Consider the following 20,451-nt stretch of genomic DNA (forward strand, 5'->3'; position numbering starts at 1 on the left):
TTTTTATATTCAATCCTATTTATAATCTTAATGAAAAGAATTGTTTACTATAACACCCATAGGATTCAGGGAACAGCAGCAAGTGATTTTAGGTTGTCATCTGAGGATTCTTTAACTTTGTAATTCAGTAATCTGTCCCAATCCACCTTTGACATCCCACACTTCCCAGTCAACCCCCATGGTTCTTCTCTCCCACAGTGATTTATTATTATTGTATTATTTTGTGGCACTTTAACTGGTAGCATTTCAAGACAACTTTGAAAACACTCTGCAAGGATTTTAGGTGAGGCACTAAATGGTCGTTGCTATCACAGTCATAGTCATTTTAGTCTTTTGGTTTCCTCCAGGTACAGATTGTCTTTCCTGAGCTGCTCAGAGGATCAAAAATAATATTAACCTTTAAAAAGCATTAACAACTACAGGAATGTACTTTTTTGCCGATCGATCTGTCACGATTAAAATAAAACCTTTTTAAAGATAACCTCAGGGCCAATTGCCGTACTGTCTTTCAAGGGTGCCAGGCCAAACAATAGCATACAATGCATCAGTCTCTCACCTTAAAGACATCTATGGAATTCTCTGGTGAATCAAAGTAAGCTTTGCCACTTAATGAAGCTGAGCATACGTTCCCGAAAACAAGAAAAGTGCTTATTAAACTATCTGGGAACTGAAGGATCGTAATACGCTACCTATCTTTCAAGTTAACGTAAATTAATCTATTGGTTAATTAGCGTCAATTATATATCACCAGTCTCCACGTTACACAGCATCAACTATGTTAGACGATGCGATATATATTGAACCAGGATTAGGCTATTTTTAGAGAATGTTTGTTGTCTATGTGCTGCATATGTGTCAATAAATTATTCACGCAAACTTCATGGACGGCCTGGCTTCCATGTCCCACGGCTGGAGTTTGCCTCAGCGCCAAGTCGGAGGTCAATCTTCAAATGAACTGGTGCTGAAATTATTATTAGGGTTGAAATTATTATTAGGGTTGGTTTTAAATGCCTTAAAATTACAAATCACTTAAGCACTTTAATAAACCCCAAGGTGAAGCAAGCCTTGTAAGCGGAACAAACGTCTTCAGGACTATCGCCCAGTGCGTTGATTTCGTGTGATGGAAGCTTGGAAGAAGCACGTGCGCGCAAAGCTCTTCCAGCGGGATCTCTTACAAAAGGATCCATTTACCGGCCTATTTAATACGTGTGTGTATTTATGTTTGACTTGATGCAGTAGTATTATTTATTTATTGGCGCGATCTATGTCTGAAGTTATAAAAAAAATCAACGCGGCGAATCATGATTTCGAGTATTTTATACTTTTTGCACACACAGGTTTGAAGGTGGTTTTTGTAGAACATACGTCGCCATTGACGTTCTGTCTGTTTACAATACAGATTCACAGCTGCTGGAGAAATGTGAACTACGTGAGAAGGTGTGGGAGGAAAACCAGATATCCATGTAAGATACTGAATGAATTGCCTTGGACCACAGCAATGTTCTTCTAATCATCGAGACGTGGGAGGGAGAAATTATCGTGATGTTAAGTCTTTATGGTTTAAAAGCGGTTGTTCAAAGTCTCTTCACGAAGAAGTCAGTGACTGTACGTACCTGCCTACACTACAAAAAAAAAGAAAATCGAAGCAAGTATAAGTAATCTAATTTCATTAATAGACTAACACAGCTCATGAATAAGAGATTAATTTGCTTGCATTTAGGCATATTGTCTTATTGTACGAAGTACAATTTTCTTACTGCACTGGCAGATCATTTTGCTAATTTTAGACCGTCTTGTCTCAAAACAGAAACATTTTATATAAAATTTGAAAGGACATTGTTTTCAGTGTAGGACTGTGTCTGTGTTTGATCTAGCTCTGAGAAAAGCAGCAGTGACGGTCAAACACTTGAAGTGCCGTTTCATGTATATCTGGTGCTCAAAGAGAAGGAGAAAGTCATAGAGAAGGTGAGTCACCCTGTGTGTTAAACAACCTGCCTTACCATCAGTCTTCATGACTCATAGGATTGCCAGCTCTCACGCATCTGCCGTGACACTGACGCTTTCAGACTCTCACGCTCATGCAAGAAATTTTATGGTAAATATGTATTCCATTATAAAGCTAAAGTTAGCTACATCAAAAGCGTAAAAGTTGTCTCTAAATGAAACTCTCACGTCAGCCAGCTGAGCAAAGTTGACATCCCTCAACCCATCTTATTGCTCCAGCTCTTACAGACTGTTGCAGACCTGAACACCACCATGTATCTTAAAGAGGCAGAGCTACAATACTGTCACTCACAGTGAGTAAATTGCAGCTGGAATCAATATCTGATGTATAGAAGACCCAAGCCAAGTATGTCACACCCTCAGTGACACAAGAGTCTTTTTTTCTTTTCTAAGGGTGTCCCGCTATCGGCAGGAGGCTGTCTCTCAGGCCTGCGACAACGCGGCTCTGCGGGACACCCTGTCAGAGTGCGAGTTCGCCCTGGAGCAGCAGTCTAAAGAGATGGCGGCTTTGCGCTCAGGACAAACGGCACTGTTGCAGGAGATGGATGAAATCCGGCGTGAGAAGGAGGAGCTACAGGAGCGATGGTTGCAGGAGAAAATCCAGGAGGCACACAGAGTGAACCTGAACAATGAAGCCCAGGAGAGGTGAGGTGGGGATCAAGGAGAGAATGGAATATAAATCAGAGCTCAGTCTCTCACAGTAAGTGGCACCTTTTTCTGAACGATGAGATGAAATGATGGTGTGTAGCTGTGTTAGGGTTTCTCAGCCTGTCTACATAAACTGAGGCTCAAATCCTGTAGTTGGCAGAATAATCATATCACAGCTGGTCATGAGCAGAGTGTCAATGTCAACTGCTCCAGGGTGACTACATGCTGACACTCTGACCCCAAGGAGAACTTGCTCGAACCTGCATATACAAGTCAGTGTCTCCCACAGAGAGCAAAATGTAGTATGCAAAAAATAAAAAATCTTTTACTGTAATCAGTACTCGTTACTGATAGTTGAAATCAGGGGCGCTGCCAGAAATCTTGGGCCCCATGAAAGATTACAATTTTGCCCCCCCCCTTTTTGCGAAAAGGTAAAGCCCCTAACAGGGCCCCATGTCAGTGCTGAGCCCCTAGAATTGTTCTAACCTTTCCCCCCCTGGCGGCGCCCCTGGTTGAAATAATTGTATGCAGTTTTGATCAAACCTTGTAAATCCATTTCAGGTGACTAAGTTGACAGACTGCTTTTTATGTCCTTGCATCATCATTAAAGGTCTTAATCATTTTCGTGTGGCCAAGATGGTGAATGTGAGCATTCACTCTAGTTACTATAAGGTTACTTGGTCTTGTGGTTTACTCTGTCCATTTATAGTCTTTTATAAGCCGTTCCTTTCATCACCTCCAGATGGCATCGCTTCACCCGTCAGCTAACAAGGCGCCTTCACAAGCAAAACCAGCCTCAGTGTGAGATTAAGGAAGGACAGCCTGACTCTTTGAAGGAATCTTCCGAACCACCCAGGGCCAAGGACAACTGAGTCTCTGAGGTGATCTGAAAACCACCTGGCACAGATTAAATTTGTATGTTTCTTACAGCAGTTTCTCATGCCAGAGGTGTTTTCATTGTGGCATATGCCATGTTCACATTTTACAATGTCACCAGGCTGAGACAACAAGAATGTTTCATGAATCAACTTTCAGCTTAGATTTGACATAAAGGCGCATGACAATTAGCTCCAAATTGGACTGCCACTAAGCATTTAAATTTTAGCAGCGCATTTTGAAGTTACATCCATCTTCAAACAGGAACCTCTGTTATGCAGGATGTTGTATTAGTGAGCTTATTGGCTTATTCCTAAATCACCAAATGCCCCACTTTTTTCTCCATTCCCCAGCTGACTAACCGACAGATGGATAGCAAGTCTGCCCAAAGGTTCTGATCTCTGTTGAAGAAGCAGCATTTTATCATGATCATGTCTTGAATCAGAAGCAATCAAAACTAAAAAAAAGTCAGTTTTCCAGAATGAAACAGCCTTTCAGAAATACAAATGTCAAACTGTAAATGTATGGCTTTTCTTATCCCATTGAAGGTCTATTTTTGTGCTTGAATTGCTCAAATAACTGTCTAAATGAAAGTACCATTAAATCTGGTCAAAGGTACTATCTAGTTAACTGAATTCTCTGGGTCCGAAACGCATCACACAGACACACCCAACTTTTTCCCATGTTTTTTTATTTTAAATATGCACTAATATGCAGTACAAAATAAAAGAGTGCATATTTTTATCATGGTAAGTTTTCTTACAAGAAAAGCTGCAACAATCCATCTTTAATAAATCTCATAAATTGAGTGTAGTCTCCTTTCTTTCACATAATAGTAATCTGCGCATCCAATTAACAATTTGATTTTACACAATTGTGATGATGCTGATTCGGAGCCTCTCCCATTGGCCATGGGATACAAAGCAGGATGCGCTCCATCCATCACAAAATCATACTAACAGGCATTCAGATTTGCCCAAAGGAAAGAATCCTGGCAGGAAACCAGAGATCTTGGAAGTAACACACAAGAATGTACAAAGAATGTACTCTGTCCTGACAGAGCTGTGGCCAGATTTGTACCTGTAGTCCTATAGCTGTGCGATCGCTAGGCTACCTGACTACTAACAGTAGAACCTAAAAATGGTCTTTGGGTTTCTGCGCGGAGTGCTCTACAGGGATCACAAATAGATGTGACAAAAAGCAGTTATAGTTAGTAATGATACAGAAGCAGAGGTAATATCTTATAATGAGGCCAGGTGCATGCATGATGCTTGGTTGAGCCTAGCTTATTTTATCAGCACAACCAAACCATAATAACCAGGAGGATGAATTGACCAAAAACCAGTGCACATGTGCATCATGGCATTATGACCGAGACAGCTGGGAAAATAACCTTGTAAATATGTACTCTTTCATTTCTGTGAGAAGCTGTAACATGCTTTTTCATTTTAGATATGGTTTACTGTCGGAAGCATAGTGGCAAGTGTGAAACTGCCTCTTTGTACTGAATGACGTCAATTAGATATTTATAGATGAGAAATAAGGGGATATAAGGGGATGAGACATCAAGATAAAATGCAAAAAAATGTACGGTGGCACAGTGGGACCCCATAACCTCACACCTCCAGTGCTGAGGGTTTAAGTCCCTCCTCTGCTGTGTTTGTGGAGTTTGCATGTTGTCCTCATGTTGCATGGCTAAAACATGCATTTGGGCTAATTGGCATCTCTAAATTGCCCGTGTATTATGATTGCGTGAACATGTGTGTGCCCTGTGATGGACTGAAATTCCATCAAGCCTGTCTGGGATTGGCTCCTGCCTCCCCCCCCCACCCGACCCTCTGCCCTGAACAAGATAATTAGTTAGGAGATGGATGAAACAATAGAATGTAAACACAGTTCCCCAAAAAGAGCCCCCTGCAACAAGAACATATGCAGCCCCTGTAGTTACTGATGGAAAACAGGACATAAATGCTCGTAGTTGCATCATTTGTAATTATTAATTTATAATATGTTTTATATTATACTTTTATATAATATTTAATTTCTTCAGTTTCCCCAATAAGTAGGTGTTTATCACCATTGAAACAGCATATTTGCGTCAAAACGCTAAATATTTCATGAATGTGTTCTTTATTTAGGATGTGCTTGAAGCAGCATGTTCTGCTAACCAGCTAGCTAGCCAAGGTAGCGTTAATAGGCATTGTTGAAGCGATCATGTCCCAGTGGCCCCATGAAAAGAAAAAATAATCAAAAGATAGTTAGAGTCCCTAACAGAAAATTTGCCTGAGGAGGATGCAGCAAACTTTATAAATGTTTGAAAAAACAACAACAACACATGGCTGAAAATGGAATCCTAGTTATATTTATATACAGGTAACAAAAAGACTTGGGTGAAAATTACTTTAAAATGTCTGCACTATTGCCATTCAAAGTTAGGCTTGTGAGTACTGGCTGAGCAAAGATTCTGTATGTGTGCACATGCCCTTAGATGTGCAGGTCTTTGTCAGTGTTAAAACCCAGGTTTCATTCCTCACTGACACACAAGCATAAATGTTTTGTAAAACAAAACTTAACCTGACAAGTAGAAAAGAAATACTGCAACAAACTGAGGTCCATCTAACTCTGTCACTGAATGTAAACACGGACAATGATATTCCTTCTAGGACAGTGTTTCTCAACCTTGTGCTCAGGGACCCCCAGACAGTCGATGTTTTTGCTCCTATTAGGGAGCTCAGAGGGAGCAAAAATGTGGACTGTCTGTGAGTCCCTGAGGGACAGGCTGGGAAACACTGCTCTAGGCTATCAGCACAAAATACTGAAATATATAATAACTCAGTCTTTAAAGTTCACACATGGATGGCGGAGGGGTGCTGTGTCTTTTCCAACAATCCTTAACCGTAGAGTTATGCATTGACCATGGTATCCATACCAGACATGGCTCATTGAGGAGTCGGGGAATCTGGCTTCAGCAAATGTGATTGTCACCATCCTTGTCCTTTATTCGCTTCAAACGCAAGCGGGCAAAGTCCTCAAACACAAAGTCATCATCCTGAGTAAAATTACTGTGAGGATAAAAGGAAGTTAAAAGTGAAACAATAATTACTATATAGAAATAAAGCCCATTGTGCTACATTATTTCTGAAAAGGCACACAAATAGTCAATAGACATTGTATGTACACTGAGGTGTCCATGTGCTAAGGGCATGAAATGACCTCATAACTGTCACCTGGCCCAGGAATATAAGGGATTCAACAAGGGCAAGGTTACCGGCATACTCGTGCACTCTCCTATGAGGGCAATCACAAGCAAACCCTCCAACAGGGGCTTTCACAGGTAAACCAAACTTATGGAAACATATTGCCTTTTTACTCTGTTATCACTTAAATATGTCTTTTTGTCACAGGCAAAAAAGGTGCATTTAAAAAGTTTTTGTGCACTCATAATCTGAATTAATGGTAACATTTTAAATAATTGTTGGCATTTCAGTGTGTCTATGGTATTCCATTTGTAGTTATATCCCAATATATATTATTCTGGTATTGTAGAACTTTAAACTAACTTTAAACTTTGTGCAATCATGGCAACTGCCACCTCAGCCAACATGGATACAATTGTTTGAAGCCTAGACCATTTTAGTCCTACCCATTTTGCTTTGTATATATTAATGAAAGATTTCATATTAATGAAATATATTTTAGTATGACCTTTCTGGATAAACACCTGAGCAACAATACATCAAAATCATACTTATTATGTAATTTTAAGTAATATGTTTTTTTTTTATTTTATTTTGAGACTGCCATGTAAATAATTTGTAGACGCTACTAGTAAAAATTGAGGTGAAAGAAATAGATACATTCTGGAATCACTTTAAAATAAATTAGTTATCTACAGTTCAATAGCACAAACTAAACTAATGGAAATCTGAGGAAGAATGTCACTGAACTGGACTTCCACTGGAGACCTGGATTATAAAACAACGGGTGAAGATCCATGTGAGGCCACACCCACATTGAGGCCACGCCCACATTGAGGCCACACCCACACTGCAGCTCACCTGCTCTCAAACTCTATCAGGTTGGGGCTGATGGCCAGATCTTTGTCAGGCACAGCTATGCATACAAGGAGAGAGGGCTGTCACTCCATATATATCGTCATAGTGCAAACTGGATAGGGGACTGGGGTGTCATCATGGGGGGGTACCTGTCTGTGGGGGGATGCTGGGAAGGTCTGAGGGCTTTGGGTGCATCAAGACAAAAGGCAGCTCCACAGCAACGTCCCTAAGGAAAACAGTGCATCATGGGAAACCAGGACACTGGAGCCCTGAGGACAGTTTATTTTAAGAGAGTAAAGCCAGTTGGGAATTGGGTTATTAAAATAAACCTTTTCCATTAAAAGCCTAATACAAACCAAACAAAAACCTATAAACACATTTTAAAATTTTATCCCTAGTACACACTGGTAACAAAAACTTTTGGCCCCTTACCCTCCTCGTGACACCACCAGTTTGACTTTGACCCTATACGACACAAGAATTCCCAGGACTTCCTTGTTGGGTACATCCTTCACTCTGAGACAATAAGCAAACAAACAAACAAGCAAACAAACAAACAAAAAACATCAGCAGACAGGAAAACTGAGAAAAGTATTCAAACCACCAGAAGAGCATAACAAATTACAAATGTACAGTTATCCCAAGTGTAAACAATCGAATTATGTGGAAAGAGAACACTGTATATACAAGGTAGGTCATTATAACTATATGGGAATATATAGTATATGTTCATGTATGTGGTATATATAGTTATTGGGTACATTTACATTCTATCAGGATGTTTAACTGCGCTATATTAGCATGACTTACAAACATGTTGCCTATTAGATTTGGCGATATAAATGAATATGAGCAGTAGGGTTGGGGTCATTCCAGAATACATTCATCAATTCCAGTCCAAATCAGGAAATGGAACTAGAGTTGGAATTTAAATCTCCCTGAAATTTGAATTCAATTCTAGTTCTGTTCCCCATAGTTTGTTTTCCAGTCCCAACTCATTCCATTTCCTGATTTGGATTGGAATTGATGAATGCATTCCAGAATGGCCCCAACCCTGATGAACAGTGTATCAGTATAATGGTGTTTGTTGTGTAACTATAAACACAGTGTACATGTGCAGCAGTGTGTAAGGTTGACACAAGACTGGTATATAAGGGGCAACTCCGTGCCCCTCTCACATGGTGCTGGAGGCCAGGTTGGTGTCCTCATGCTTCAGCTTGCCGTCTAGAGCCAGGCCTCGCTTTTCCTGGTTATTGCTCATTGTAGGGGTTAAGGTGTACACCTTGCAGAAGGTGGAGCTGGAAGACACCTGGTCACTAGGGAAAAGCGGAGTTATGAGAAAATGGGCAATTAGAAAACCTGTTCTTGAGTAAATCTAGTGAAAAGGATGTTAGCTGATGAACAGGTTTTGTTTGAATAATGTTCCTCTACAGTCCTCTCTGTTTCTCAATGCCTCTAAGTTTCTCTGTTTTCCCATTTCACACATAAATTTAACTGAAATGTTATCTAAATGACAGCTTTATGGATAAATTCAAAAACACATATGACTAGATGGGCTGGTTTACAGAAAGAATGCTTTAAACAGGTTGGTGCGAAATGTAGTTCTGTGAAACAAATCAAGTCTAAGTGTGTTTTCACATACAGTTCATTATAAAAGAACCAAACTCAGTCACTTAAAGTGGATCAGAAAGTAGTCCAAGAGAAAGGGAACTCAGTTTTCTTTGGATTCACATTGTCTATCGACTTCCAAAAGCACTTGGTCACTTTCTGGGGTACTTTAGCTTTAATGTGGTCTCAGTCCATTTCACATTCACACTTGGTCTTTTTGGACACTGAACTGATCATGGGAGTCGCTTCATCCTCAACTAAATGGCTGTGCCTATGCTGGCAACATTGAAGCTGAAATTGAAAACCTTTACTGTCATTGCACATTTGTACAACGAAATTTATAGACTCTACGGTTTGACAACATGTGCTTTATTGTTGTTTTTGAAATAGTGCTCCAACAATAACATAAACATCCGCCTTATTTTTCATGCTACTGACAATCCTTGTGTCATTCTTACCTGAAACACAGGTATCACTGTAAAGCACTATTCCATCACATTAATTTAATTTTGCTTAACTATTGAGGACTGTTACAAATTAGTGTAATCTATCTGAAGAATTCATAATGTATTGACATTTGTGACATTATCCTGTCATAGCCAAAAAGCATAGAGAAAAGTGAAGCAGGCTGGACGCACTTTCTGTTTTCATATTGTCAGCGAATCAACCAAGTCCAAAAGTGGACTTTAACCGAATTTAGACCATTTCTTGAGTTGGTCTGAGTTTGCATTGCTTCTGGAGGGTCTGACCTTGTTAGGAGTATTCACACACGGCCAGCATTGTGGGAGAATCACACAAACTACAACTAATTCCAGGAGAAGCAAGCAAGCAAGCAGCAATGACTGAATAACACAAGAGTGATTTCTAAGAAAAAGCACAGTAGTGAAACACAAAGCCAGAGAAATGAAAAAAGTAAAATGTGTCAAGTGCTTAAATAATTAAGTACAGCGCAGGGAGAGTCCATAGTGATGGATGAATTAAGGGTATGTTACTTACTCAGCCTCGACATGAGCTACGGAACACTTGTACTGCGCTGTGCTGAACAAGCAGATATCTGCATACTGCCGCACTGAGGAGAGGAACAGGAGGAACAGAGGGGTTAACTCAGACACAGAAATGCCTAACATCTACGTTAGCTCACACATTAAGAGGATGGCGAAATCTGAGAAAGGAGGGATAGAGGGGACAAAAACAAACAACGAAGGTGAAGAGTACAGTGCTCCACTGTGCTTTCGCCTCACCGGATATTTTGATTTTTTTGACAGTCTTGGTAGAGTTATTGGTGACGTGGACATTGACATTAACAGGCTCTCCATGGTAGTACAGCTGGAAAGAGAGAGAGGAAAAGAAATCAGCTTCTCGTCTAACGAGGTCACCAGGTGTGAGTGTGCACTACCTCCTTGTCCAGCGAAGCCTCCAGGTGCAGGGAGTGGTCAGACATGAGGAAGCTACGGGTCGTCTCCACCATAGGCTGGGGCCCAGGAATCTCTGGAGCATACTGCACCTTCCTGATGATCAGCCGAACAGAGTTCCTGCAGTTCCACACACAGGATTACCCATATATGGGATATATCTAGATCTATATTTACAGACAACAGAACAGCTAAAAACAGCAACAGAGGAGAAACCTATTTTACCTTTTGTGAATTTTTTCCTCCGCTGATTTGGCGCAGAAAGCTCTAATCTCAAAGTCGACCCCACATGCCTATAAAGCAGATGAGAATTCAGTGCTCCTGTTGTTGTGTGTTTTGCAAATCTAGCCGAAGGTTCCTACCTTTCCTGTGTCCTCTGGGCCAGGCTGTAGTGTGACTGAACATGGCAAATTCTGTGGAATCTGGAACAGAAACGGATAGATTATGTTACTGAAACACGCAATACGTTACAGAGATATAATAGAGTAGCTGCATGTACAGATGCAGCCATATGTATTGATACCCTTCCACTCTAATCACAATTTTCTGTGAAATAAGCTAAACTGCCAAAAGTAATTGGCATCCACCACTCTTTCTTCCATATTCCATAGATCAGACACTTTTGCATTTGATTTATAGCTTATTGTATTGTTGTAGGGACGGCACAGTGGTACAGTGGTTAGCACTGTTGCCTGGGACCTCAGTTCAAGTCTCCGCCAAGGTTCCATGTGTGTGGAGGTTGCATGTTCTCCCCGTGATGTGGTGGGGTTTCCTCTGGGTACTCCGGTTTCTCCCCACAGTCCAAAAACATGCTGAGGCTAATTGGAGTTACCAAATTGCCCGTAGGTGTGTTTGTATGAGTGAATGTGTAAGTTTGTCCTCCCATCGGTTGGTGCCCCATCCTGGGTTGTTTCCTGCCTTGCGCCCCTAGGCTTTGTACTTTCCGCAACCCTGAAGTGGTTACAGAAAATGGATGGATATATTATTGTAAATAATTTAAAAATTGCATGGAAAAAATTACTGGAACCCTTTAGAGGGTAAAAGAAATTGTACTGCAGTGAAATGTCAAGCAGACTATTTACTTTAATTAGTATAAAAGGTGTCTTCAGTATCATGATCAGTCAATTTGAACTGAGAAAAATAATCACATGGACAACAAAAGCAAAAGCAGAAAGTTGTCTGAGAAGGAAAGCAAGAAGGTATGAACCAAACATGGTCAAGGAGAAAGCTACAGGACCGTCCCCAAAGAGCAGCATGCTCCTTTGATAACAGTGACTAACATTATCAAGAGGATTAAGTAGCGGCCATATTTTGATTTTCAAAAAAGAGGACAGTGGGGGCAGGATGTAAAGAGAGGCATTGAAGTGACATAAATATGCACACAGAAAGTATATTGACTATAAAAAGCAAATGTAAACATGAAACAAAGATTCAGAAATTGTAGACATTTCAGGCAATTTACAAATCCGGGCAGGACACATTTTTAGGTCTCAAAAAAAGAGGACCAGTTCGGGGAAAATAGGACATATGATCACCCTAGTTTAAGGCAACCTCCCTGCACATGGATGCAAGAGAAAAATTGACTGGAGATTGGATAGTTAATTCTCCTACATTTGAACTAAGTTAAACATCAAAACATATCCAAACTGACCTCCAGGATCAAGGTACAACAGTTTCAAGCCGCATCATCCCTTGCTAACTGAATAAAAGTAGGTTCCACAGAAGAAGAACCCACTTCCGAAAGACAGACACAAAAAAGCTCAACTGGAGTTTGCTAATGTGCATGTTGATGAGCCATGGACCTTTGGACAGATGAAACAAAACTCAAGGTTTTAGTTTTTGTCACAGCAGCTCTATGTTCACAGAAGACAAAACGATACTTTCAAAGGAAAGAACACCATCCCTTACTATTAAATGTGGAGGAGGTTCAGTAATGTTAAGGGGTTGCTGTGCAGCTTCTGGCATTGGGTGAATCTGTGCAAGGCACAATGAAATCAGAGGACTATCAAAGCATTCTGGAGCAAAATTTACTGCCCAGTGTTAGAAAGCTCCATATCATTTGCAGGTTATTGGTCATCTGGCAGGATAATGCTCTACCATACATCTATGAGCATCCCAAGAATGGTTGAAAAAAAAACGTGGGACTGTTCTGAAGCAGCCTTCTATGGGTCCTGTTCTGAATCCAAATGAACATCTATAGAAAGAGCTGAAACTTGCAGTTGGGAGAATGAACCAATCAAACCTAAGAGAACAGGAGCAGTTTGCATCAAGAAGAGTGGGCTACATTACTCACTGAGCAGTGCAGAAGACTCATTCAGAGCTATAGAAAGCGCTTGATTGCAGTTATCATTTCAGAAAAGCATGGTACAAAATATTAGGTTTGGGGTCTCAATAATGTTGTCCATGTCATTTTCATTTGTTTTATAATTTACAATAATATGTTAAGCCACAAATGAAAAGGAAAGTGCCTACTTTATGGAATACAGAATTAAGTGGATGCCAATTACTTTTGTCAGTTTCAACTTATTTCATGTAAAATTGTGATTTTAAAGGTACATGTCTGTAGCATGTATATAGAATGAGTAGCGAGTGCCGTATTAATGTTAGTATTCTGACTGAAATGCCGTTTTCGCGATGACTCACAGTGAAATGGAAGGGATGTGCATGTTGACCCAGCTTCTTCAGTAGCTTCTCCTGCAAGCGGCTGTATGGCTCTTCAGACAGTGCTGGGTAGGCCTGGAAGGTGGAGATGTAGAGGTCCTTCCTGAAGGACAGGCCTAATACGTCCAGGTCCTCGCGCCCGTACCGGAATGCGCATGTCAGGGTCACAAACACTAAGGGGCAACAGCTGAGTTAGCTGGTCTACCAGGGACATACCACACACACACACACACACACACACACACACATACACACTGTTGACCTCTATACTGCCCCACAAAGGCAAAACACAGTAACTACACCAACACTGAAACTGAGCAGAAAGGCTTTGAAAGGCTTAATGGCCACACATATGTGTAGTAGGAAGGTAATGATAGTGTTTTCTTCAAAACAAAGCATAGCTGAACTAAAATATTTCATCACACAATAAAACAGAGCCAAAAACATCAGATTTAGGTCATTATTCAATTTTGATAAAATACACAGTTACTGTCTTTTGCTGGTGGGCAGTGGTGACTTAATGGCGGACTTAACAATGCACTTGTAAATGAAAGATTGTTGGTTTGAATCCCCGACCAGCAAGGTACCGCTCCCAAGCACTGCTCCCTGGGTGCTGAATTAGCTGCCCCCTGCTATGTCATGATGTCACATATGGGTTAAAAGCAGAGGACATATTTTGTTGCTGTGTGCTGTGGTGTGTCAACACTGATTACTAAATTCTTTTGTGAAGCAGTATACACTTGATATAAAACTGGAGGGGCAACATATTTTCCAATAGCAAACACATAAATCCATGCATTTATCGCACTGGCATTTTAAACAGCCGAAACCTTAAGTGGTTAGTCATAAAAATGCTATCCTTTAAACCCACAGCCGGAGACTGTGGGACTTGTACCAAGAGACACATCATACAGCAGGTAGAGATAAGGAGGTCTGTTATAGCTGTACCTTTCCTGTCTTTCAAGTAGTCTGGGTCCACCAGGATCACACCATCTAGAGAGACACGTGTTAGAAAAGGTTTAAACAGCAAACAAACACACCGTTCTGTTCTGAGCACTCTATGCATGGATATGATTCTTTTGTCACATTGCCTGATGGGATTCCTTATTCTCTTCATGACATCATAATTATTCTACGAAGTGAAGTAACATTTGTCTGTCACCCTACCATCATTACAAAACCAGCCCTGTTTTCACAGTCTGTCATTATTTCTGTTTGCATTTATATAAGTTTGTCTGGGTTTATCTCAATCACAGATATGATAAGCAGATTCTGAAATCTTTCTCTGCTTACAATCATATTCCATAAACTGCCCCCCCCACATACTCACCCACAGGGTCCACGTGATTCAGGTGGTCTATGAAGTCTCTCTTCCCCAGGTAGACTGTCAGCTGATAAGAAGGACATGGAGTTCAGACTATCAAGGAGTCCAACTCACATACTCCCACACACAAACTTGCAGAAACAGACCATAATACTATACCTTACAGTTAGGGCTTGACTTCTTAAAAACTCTGAAGGAGAGACAGAGATAGATTCAGGTCAGCAGCAAGACAAAAAATTTGCCCTGGAATGCATAGTCTGCATAAGCAAGGTCCAATGTGTCAGATGGGTCAGTGTAGCAAAAATGAACAGATACAGGACATATACAAACTATAGAAAAAGAGAATTTAAACATAACAAGGATGTGTTAGCCTTGGGTGGTATTACAGCAGTATGGTATATTGTGGTATTTTGAGGAACAAACTACACAAACAGTACATGTTTTTCCATAACTAACAGTGGTGATCCTCACCTATACTAAGCATATTAAGTCACTGGCAATAGACTCCATTCAATAGTTACTTCAGCTTGGCGCTTGGCCTATTGAACATTTTTCAACAGGCATCACAATGAAGGACTAGAAATGGAGAGAGCGCTGAGTAAATGGCAAAAGCACAATGAAACAGATTCACAGCTAATCTGGGACTTAATCATCATTAGCTATAAACAGACTCAAACAATAATGCACCAGGATTATCAGTACATGTACTTAACTAGCTAAAGAGACATTGAAGCCAATTCTGAGCCATGTACCAGATCACACTGGAGTACCACCCATTCAGCTAAAAAAAACAAATAAATAAACCCACACATATGTGCACACATGTGCATGCACGCACGCACACACGCACACACACACACACACACATTAAATAGGTTTTGCTTTGTTGCTATGGTGGCAAGCTGGAGTATTCCCTGGTTCCCATGGCAACTGAAGGAGGAAAAGAAGAAAAAAAAGCATTTTTTCACCAGTGAGACAGGTCATGGTCCAAGAGGGTACAGGTGGTATCACAAGCCCGTACTTCTAACAGCCTGGCCACACACACGTCCAGTTGTCATAGTGTTGCCCCACAAGGTGTCTGGTAATTCACTGAACAACATATGGACTAGCTACATCTTTCTGCAAATGAAGCAAATTCAAGAAAGTGGAATAGTGAGCAGAAGGTCCAGCTGGTATAAAAAAAACTCTGCCTGATTAAAACATTCAGCTGTGTGAACACAATTCCCCAAAGGTAACAAAGGCAACCAAACATAAATGTTACTGTGCCATTTTTATATCTTTTCATGGGAAAAGAATATGTGGCGCGGTAGTGTGGTGGTGCAGTGGTTCGCGCTGCTGCCTCACAGCAAGAAGGTCCTGGGTCCTTCCCGTGTGGAGTTCGTGTGGGTTTTTGCCGGGGGCTCCGGTTTCCTCCCACGGTCCGAAAGCGTGCAGGATAGGTTGATTGGTGAGTCTAAATTGGCCCTGTAGTTGTGTGAGTGTGTGTGCCCTGTCGTGTGTTGGTTCCTGGGATAGGCTTCGGTCCCCCCCCCCCAGTTGGGATTCAGCTGTTTCAGAAGATGGATGGGAAAAGAATATATATTCATATTCTATTTCTGAGCATTTCTCTCACATAAAAAGTGGGGGGCAGTGCTCAATCCACAAGGTTGATTGAGTTAGAGGGGTATACATACCACATGCTACCATTTTGGTAATACACATGAGTCATTTAAGAGATGAGCGCTTCCTCAGAAGAAATCAGTGTCAGTGAAGAAAGTTACAAGTCAGCAGCCATATGTTTTAAAAAGGAGATATTGTGGATTAACAAGGTAAATAGACGACCATGTCATGGTGGTATTCCGGCAATTTAAAATCTGGTGCTGTGTATTGAAAACTCTTCGGAAAACTAGTGCCAGCTAAAACTGAACATACTGTCAACTTATTTCACCACTTGAATCAATGCTATCCAGTAGAACATATAGAACGCAAGTGCTTACAGTCACAGACGCCAACATTTAGGGTATTCATTTTCAATCTGAAGAAATACAGGATAGATTCCATTTTATTTTTCAATATAAGATGGGTAGCAGCTCTATCAGCAATGTCAAACCCATCCCCTATACATGCAGGAAGGCAATCAGAGAAAAAATCCAGCATCAAACAGTGCTGACAGCATTTTCTAGTATTATACCAAAAGTTTCTTTATTGGTTTATTTATTAAAAGTATATTTCTCTTTTTATGTGCTGAATCCATTTAACGGGAATCCTAACGGAATGTTAAGCAAAGCCTTAAATTAGAGTAAGAATGTATTGCATCATAATTATATTATCGTGATAAAATATTTTGGCATATTGCCCAGCCATACCGTCACACTGTCCAGACATTATACTGCAGTGCGGTACACAGTATTTTGATGGTATTTTGAAAAGCAAGCTATTCTGGGTATTTGGGGGGAGTGTGGTTAGACCCCCAGAATAAATCGCCCCCCCACTCAGCTAATTTTGTCATCATAATAGGACCCAAGCCTAATTTCAACTTCTAAAGATCAGGATCTCTAGGAGCTTCTGAAGACAATAACTGTTTTGCCTGCCACAGTGCACCCTGGTATCTCTATAGCATCAACAGTACATCCCCAAAAATTTCTCAACCTCCTCAAACAGCCTTTCCAGATCAGTAGCTCCTTTTCCATATGTTCTTAATTAGTCATACCTTTTCCTTTTGAGATTGTTTTTGACTGACTTTGAGACTCTCCACTCTCTCGCTACATTTCATCTTGGTCAATTACATACAGTAAATTCATCCAAGTATTAGTCAATCATAAAACAGCACAGAAATAAACAGCAGACTTCATTGATTAATTTGTCATAATTACACAGCTTCTGATAACTATATATTTTAGATGGTTGTGTTATTAGCTGTTTCAGTTTGATTACAACAAGACAAGCACATTTACACCCAAAAGGGTATTGCCTTGGGCTACACCAACTTCTCATTAGATAAAAAGGAAGTAAAGTTAAAAGAGAGTAAGGAGAAAAAGCCCCAGGGGCATTATTCCATTTGAATTCAATAAATGGCCTTTGTGTGTAACCATTTTTGGTTTTGAGGAAATTTAGCATGTGAATCACACATACCTTCCAGACCTCAGAAATGTTTTATGTTGTAAAAAAATCATTTGTGATATAGCACCCTTTCTACACAGTGAGTATAAAACAATCTATTAATCAGGGTGTTTTCTTGTGAAAGAATTACTATTACAGCTATACATGGCTCAACTACATTTTAATAGAAAGCTCAAAAAGAGTACCTTTTCACGGTATGGCAAATATTTTTGGAAATGTATTGAATTAAAATGGAATGACCCAGGGCTATCCATTCTGTTGTAGCCCTAAGGAACACTGAAATGACTCTTTACAAATATTGAACTGTCTAAATTAACCCAGTGTAAAAATTTAAGAGACGCTGCTGGGCTGATGAGTACTTGCATAGCCAATATACCCTGACCCCATGACACTCGCCATTGTCACTGCTAATTTCCTGTATCCAACATACAATAATCCATAGAAGGCCAAATGCCTGTTTTCCGTTTAGTTTTCATACATACTGTGTGACAGGAAGACAGTTCTGTTCTTTGAGAGGTAACAGAGCATATGATTATAATGTGACAGAATTATAATGAAAACATGGGACTTTTTTAAATGACAGATGTGAGAGTCAGAATAACTGCCTCTGGTAGGGCACCTTTAAAATTTTCATCTGTGCCTTTGCTGGGAAACCCATGTCACGGCTAAGAAAAGCACAAAGATGACCACAATAGAACAAGAAAAAATACAAGAATGTGACAGCCACCAAGAATGTGCAGGACTATTTTAAAGGGACCATTTTTTTCCCTTGTAATGTTACCATCGGTTTGTCTGCCTCTGTTCATTTCTCTCAGTGTGCTTCAAAACCGCCCAAAACCGGAAATTCAGTATGGGTTTCTACCTACCAAGGTCACAATCGTCACAGTCCCAACTCCTCCACATCGTTGTAAAAAAAAATGTGAAAAAAAAGAATAAACTTGGTGATCTATGATATTAAATCTAAGATATCTGAGAGACTTAGATAAGAGGTGACTCCCTGACAGACGCACATCCAGTGAGCATCATGGGTCAGCAGTGATAACAAGCTGTGCCTCAGATCATGCAAGTAGCTGCCACACATACATCATGCCAGCATTCATAGCTTGGGAGACCAAGTCCAACGCAGTCCTTGTCTCTACTGGATAATGGTTCGCTTAATAGAAAAAACTTTCTCCATGGAAACTTTTAGAGAACATTTTACAGCCTCGGTAGACCAGTCATTCAGTATCAACCGACGCAAAGTCTCTTGCTCAAGAGTACAGCGCAAGCAAAGGCACTGGGATTGTGAAGCAAATATTACAGTATATTCGTGGATCACAAATAGCTGCTTGTATGGTCTGTAACCTGCTCAACTGAAACGGATAGAACCAAATATTTCCTCCAGATGCCAAACCAGCAACCAGAAGGGGGGGGGGGGGGGTACAAATCAAATACTTTGCTTTTTTTATTTTAAATGACAGCACACATAAACCCTATCAGCAGGAATGCATAGACACGTTGCGGCAGTGTCCGTACACCATTCCCTTTATAAATCCCCGGACAGACAGTTCACGGCTCCCTTCTGATATTAAGCGCTTCACTCACACCGAAACCCCCGCTTCCCCGTTACCGTTACCATGAACGCGTCCTCATGAGGCGCGGTGACCTACCCTCATAACTGTATATCAACCCCAAGTGGAACCACCTCGCAAACGGAGACCGTATCCACCCCGCAGGTAATAACCTGGTAGCCGGTTAGCGGACACGGGCAACTCCACAAGCCCCTAACCCCAAAATCAAGCTCGGCGCTATTTCCCCTGAGTGTGGTGCCTGCGAGGCTGAATTAAAAGCAACCATAAAGATCATGTCTTACCTGGTGCCCGCCATGTCCTCCATCACTGTACACGTATATGTGTGTATTTTATACACCGAAGTATTTCTTTTAGGGTCGTAGTTAAGCAGAATATCACCCCCTCACGCACGAGACCCCGATACTGCCCTGAGGTGCCAGCCGCCCGGTAGTTGGAACGCGACAGCGATCCAGAGCCCACCCTCTGACGGAGACTGGCGTTCCTCCCGCCCAATCAGAAGCGCTCACACATATGATTCTGGCCAATCAGAGGCCGAAATGCCACAATTTCGAGATCACCTGAAATGAGTGACCGGGATTTAAAACATTGTGATGGGACGCCGAAGGAAAGTCTTATTTTGAGATGAGAGACTTACAAATAATATGACAAAAAACTTTAACGGTGCGTTGTATGTATTTATGCATATTTTTCTTTATGTTGTTCTCAAAAAAGTACCACCTCATATCTCTCGTTGCAGATTTAGCATCACTGCAGGTCACCCTGTTTTAAGAAAACAACGCGTGACCCTATTCAGAAGTTAACATGGCTGTTATTTCACTCAAGATATCATTAAAGATGTTGCAGAATTAGTACAGATCTCCGTTTACTTGTATCAGTACACCCAGGAGGAAAATACATCAGTTCCTAGGATTTTATTCATATTTCATTGGCTTAAAGAACTAAAGAACACTCAGGGTCAGTTTATAACATTTTAAAAAATATCTCTGACTACCACCCCGGAGACTTAGACTGCAAACTGTAGAGCTATTAATTTTATGTACAAAGCAGAAATTTGCTACTCAGTCTTTGCAATTTTCTATCCGCTTTGATGGTAGATGCTGATGTCTGAGTGACTATCACAGATGTAAAGAAGACAACACACAACACAACAATTTTAAAATAATTTTAACAGTTAATTTTTTTTTTTTGCTACA

The 20,451-nt window shown here is 40.7% G+C and overlaps 2 protein-coding genes across 4 annotated transcripts; one reads left to right on the forward strand and one right to left on the reverse strand.

The window, feature by feature from the left end:
- The first annotated feature begins 800 nt into the window (after positions 1-800).
- Positions 801-4,336, forward strand: LOC111852919 (autophagy-related protein 16). Of its 3 annotated transcripts, none has more exons than XM_023829298.1 (7): positions 801-938; positions 1,400-1,463; positions 1,875-1,965; positions 2,224-2,297; positions 2,398-2,649; positions 3,395-3,533; positions 3,882-4,336. In XM_023829298.1, exons 1-6 carry the CDS (start codon positions 881-883, stop codon positions 3,522-3,524), a joined length of 669 nt encoding a protein of 222 aa, XP_023685066.1. In that variant the 5' UTR covers positions 801-880; the 3' UTR covers positions 3,525-3,533; positions 3,882-4,336. The 3 variants fall into 3 exon arrangements, with proteins under 3 accessions (XP_023685066.1, XP_023685065.1, XP_023685064.1); XM_023829297.2 differs by lacking the exon at positions 801-938 and adding an exon at positions 1,018-1,208; XM_023829296.1 differs by lacking the exons at positions 801-938; positions 1,400-1,463 and adding an exon at positions 1,474-1,645.
- Positions 4,337-5,864: 1,528 nt separating this feature from the next.
- On the reverse strand, positions 5,865-19,707 carry LOC111852918 (arrestin red cell-like). Its single transcript, XM_023829295.2, has 15 exons — positions 19,540-19,707; positions 14,748-14,778; positions 14,595-14,655; positions 14,213-14,257; positions 13,247-13,437; positions 10,966-11,025; positions 10,829-10,896; positions 10,588-10,723; positions 10,433-10,517; positions 10,188-10,260; positions 8,762-8,899; positions 8,016-8,099; positions 7,733-7,809; positions 7,587-7,641; positions 5,865-6,590 (listed from the first exon to the last, which is right to left on the reverse strand). Exons 1-15 carry the CDS (start codon positions 19,560-19,562, stop codon positions 6,494-6,496), a joined length of 1,224 nt encoding a protein of 407 aa, XP_023685063.1. The 5' UTR covers positions 19,563-19,707; the 3' UTR covers positions 5,865-6,493.
- Between the last annotated feature and the right edge of the window lie 744 nt (positions 19,708-20,451).

Source organism: Paramormyrops kingsleyae, chromosome 18 (assembly GCF_048594095.1).
Source record: "Paramormyrops kingsleyae isolate MSU_618 chromosome 18, PKINGS_0.4, whole genome shotgun sequence".
Taxonomy (NCBI): Eukaryota; Metazoa; Chordata; class Actinopteri; order Osteoglossiformes; family Mormyridae; genus Paramormyrops; species Paramormyrops kingsleyae.

What these genes read in the sequence shown, in the direction of transcription:
- LOC111852919 (XM_023829296.1), top strand. Translation starts at nt 1,476, where the DNA reads ATGAATTGCCTTGGACCACAGCAATGTTCTTCTAATCATCGAGACGTG. An exon ending in CAAAAAAAAAGAAAATCGAA is followed by an intron (nt 1,646 to 1,874) that starts GCAAGTATAAGT and finishes TGTTTGATCTAG; the next exon opens with CTCTGAGAAAAGCAGCAGTG. An exon ending in CTACAATACTGTCACTCACA is followed by an intron (nt 2,298 to 2,397) that starts GTGAGTAAATTG and finishes TTCTTTTCTAAG; the next exon opens with GGTGTCCCGCTATCGGCAGG.
- LOC111852918 (XM_023829295.2), bottom strand. Translation starts at nt 19,562, where the DNA reads ATGGAGGACATGGCGGGCACCAG. An exon ending in CACATCCCTTCCATTTCACT is followed by an intron (nt 11,026 to 13,246) that starts GTGAGTCATCGC and finishes TTTCTGTTCCAG; the next exon opens with ATTCCACAGAATTTGCCATG. An exon ending in GAGGAAAAAATTCACAAAAG is followed by an intron (nt 10,724 to 10,828) that starts GTAAAATAGGTT and finishes GTGGAACTGCAG; the next exon opens with GAACTCTGTTCGGCTGATCA.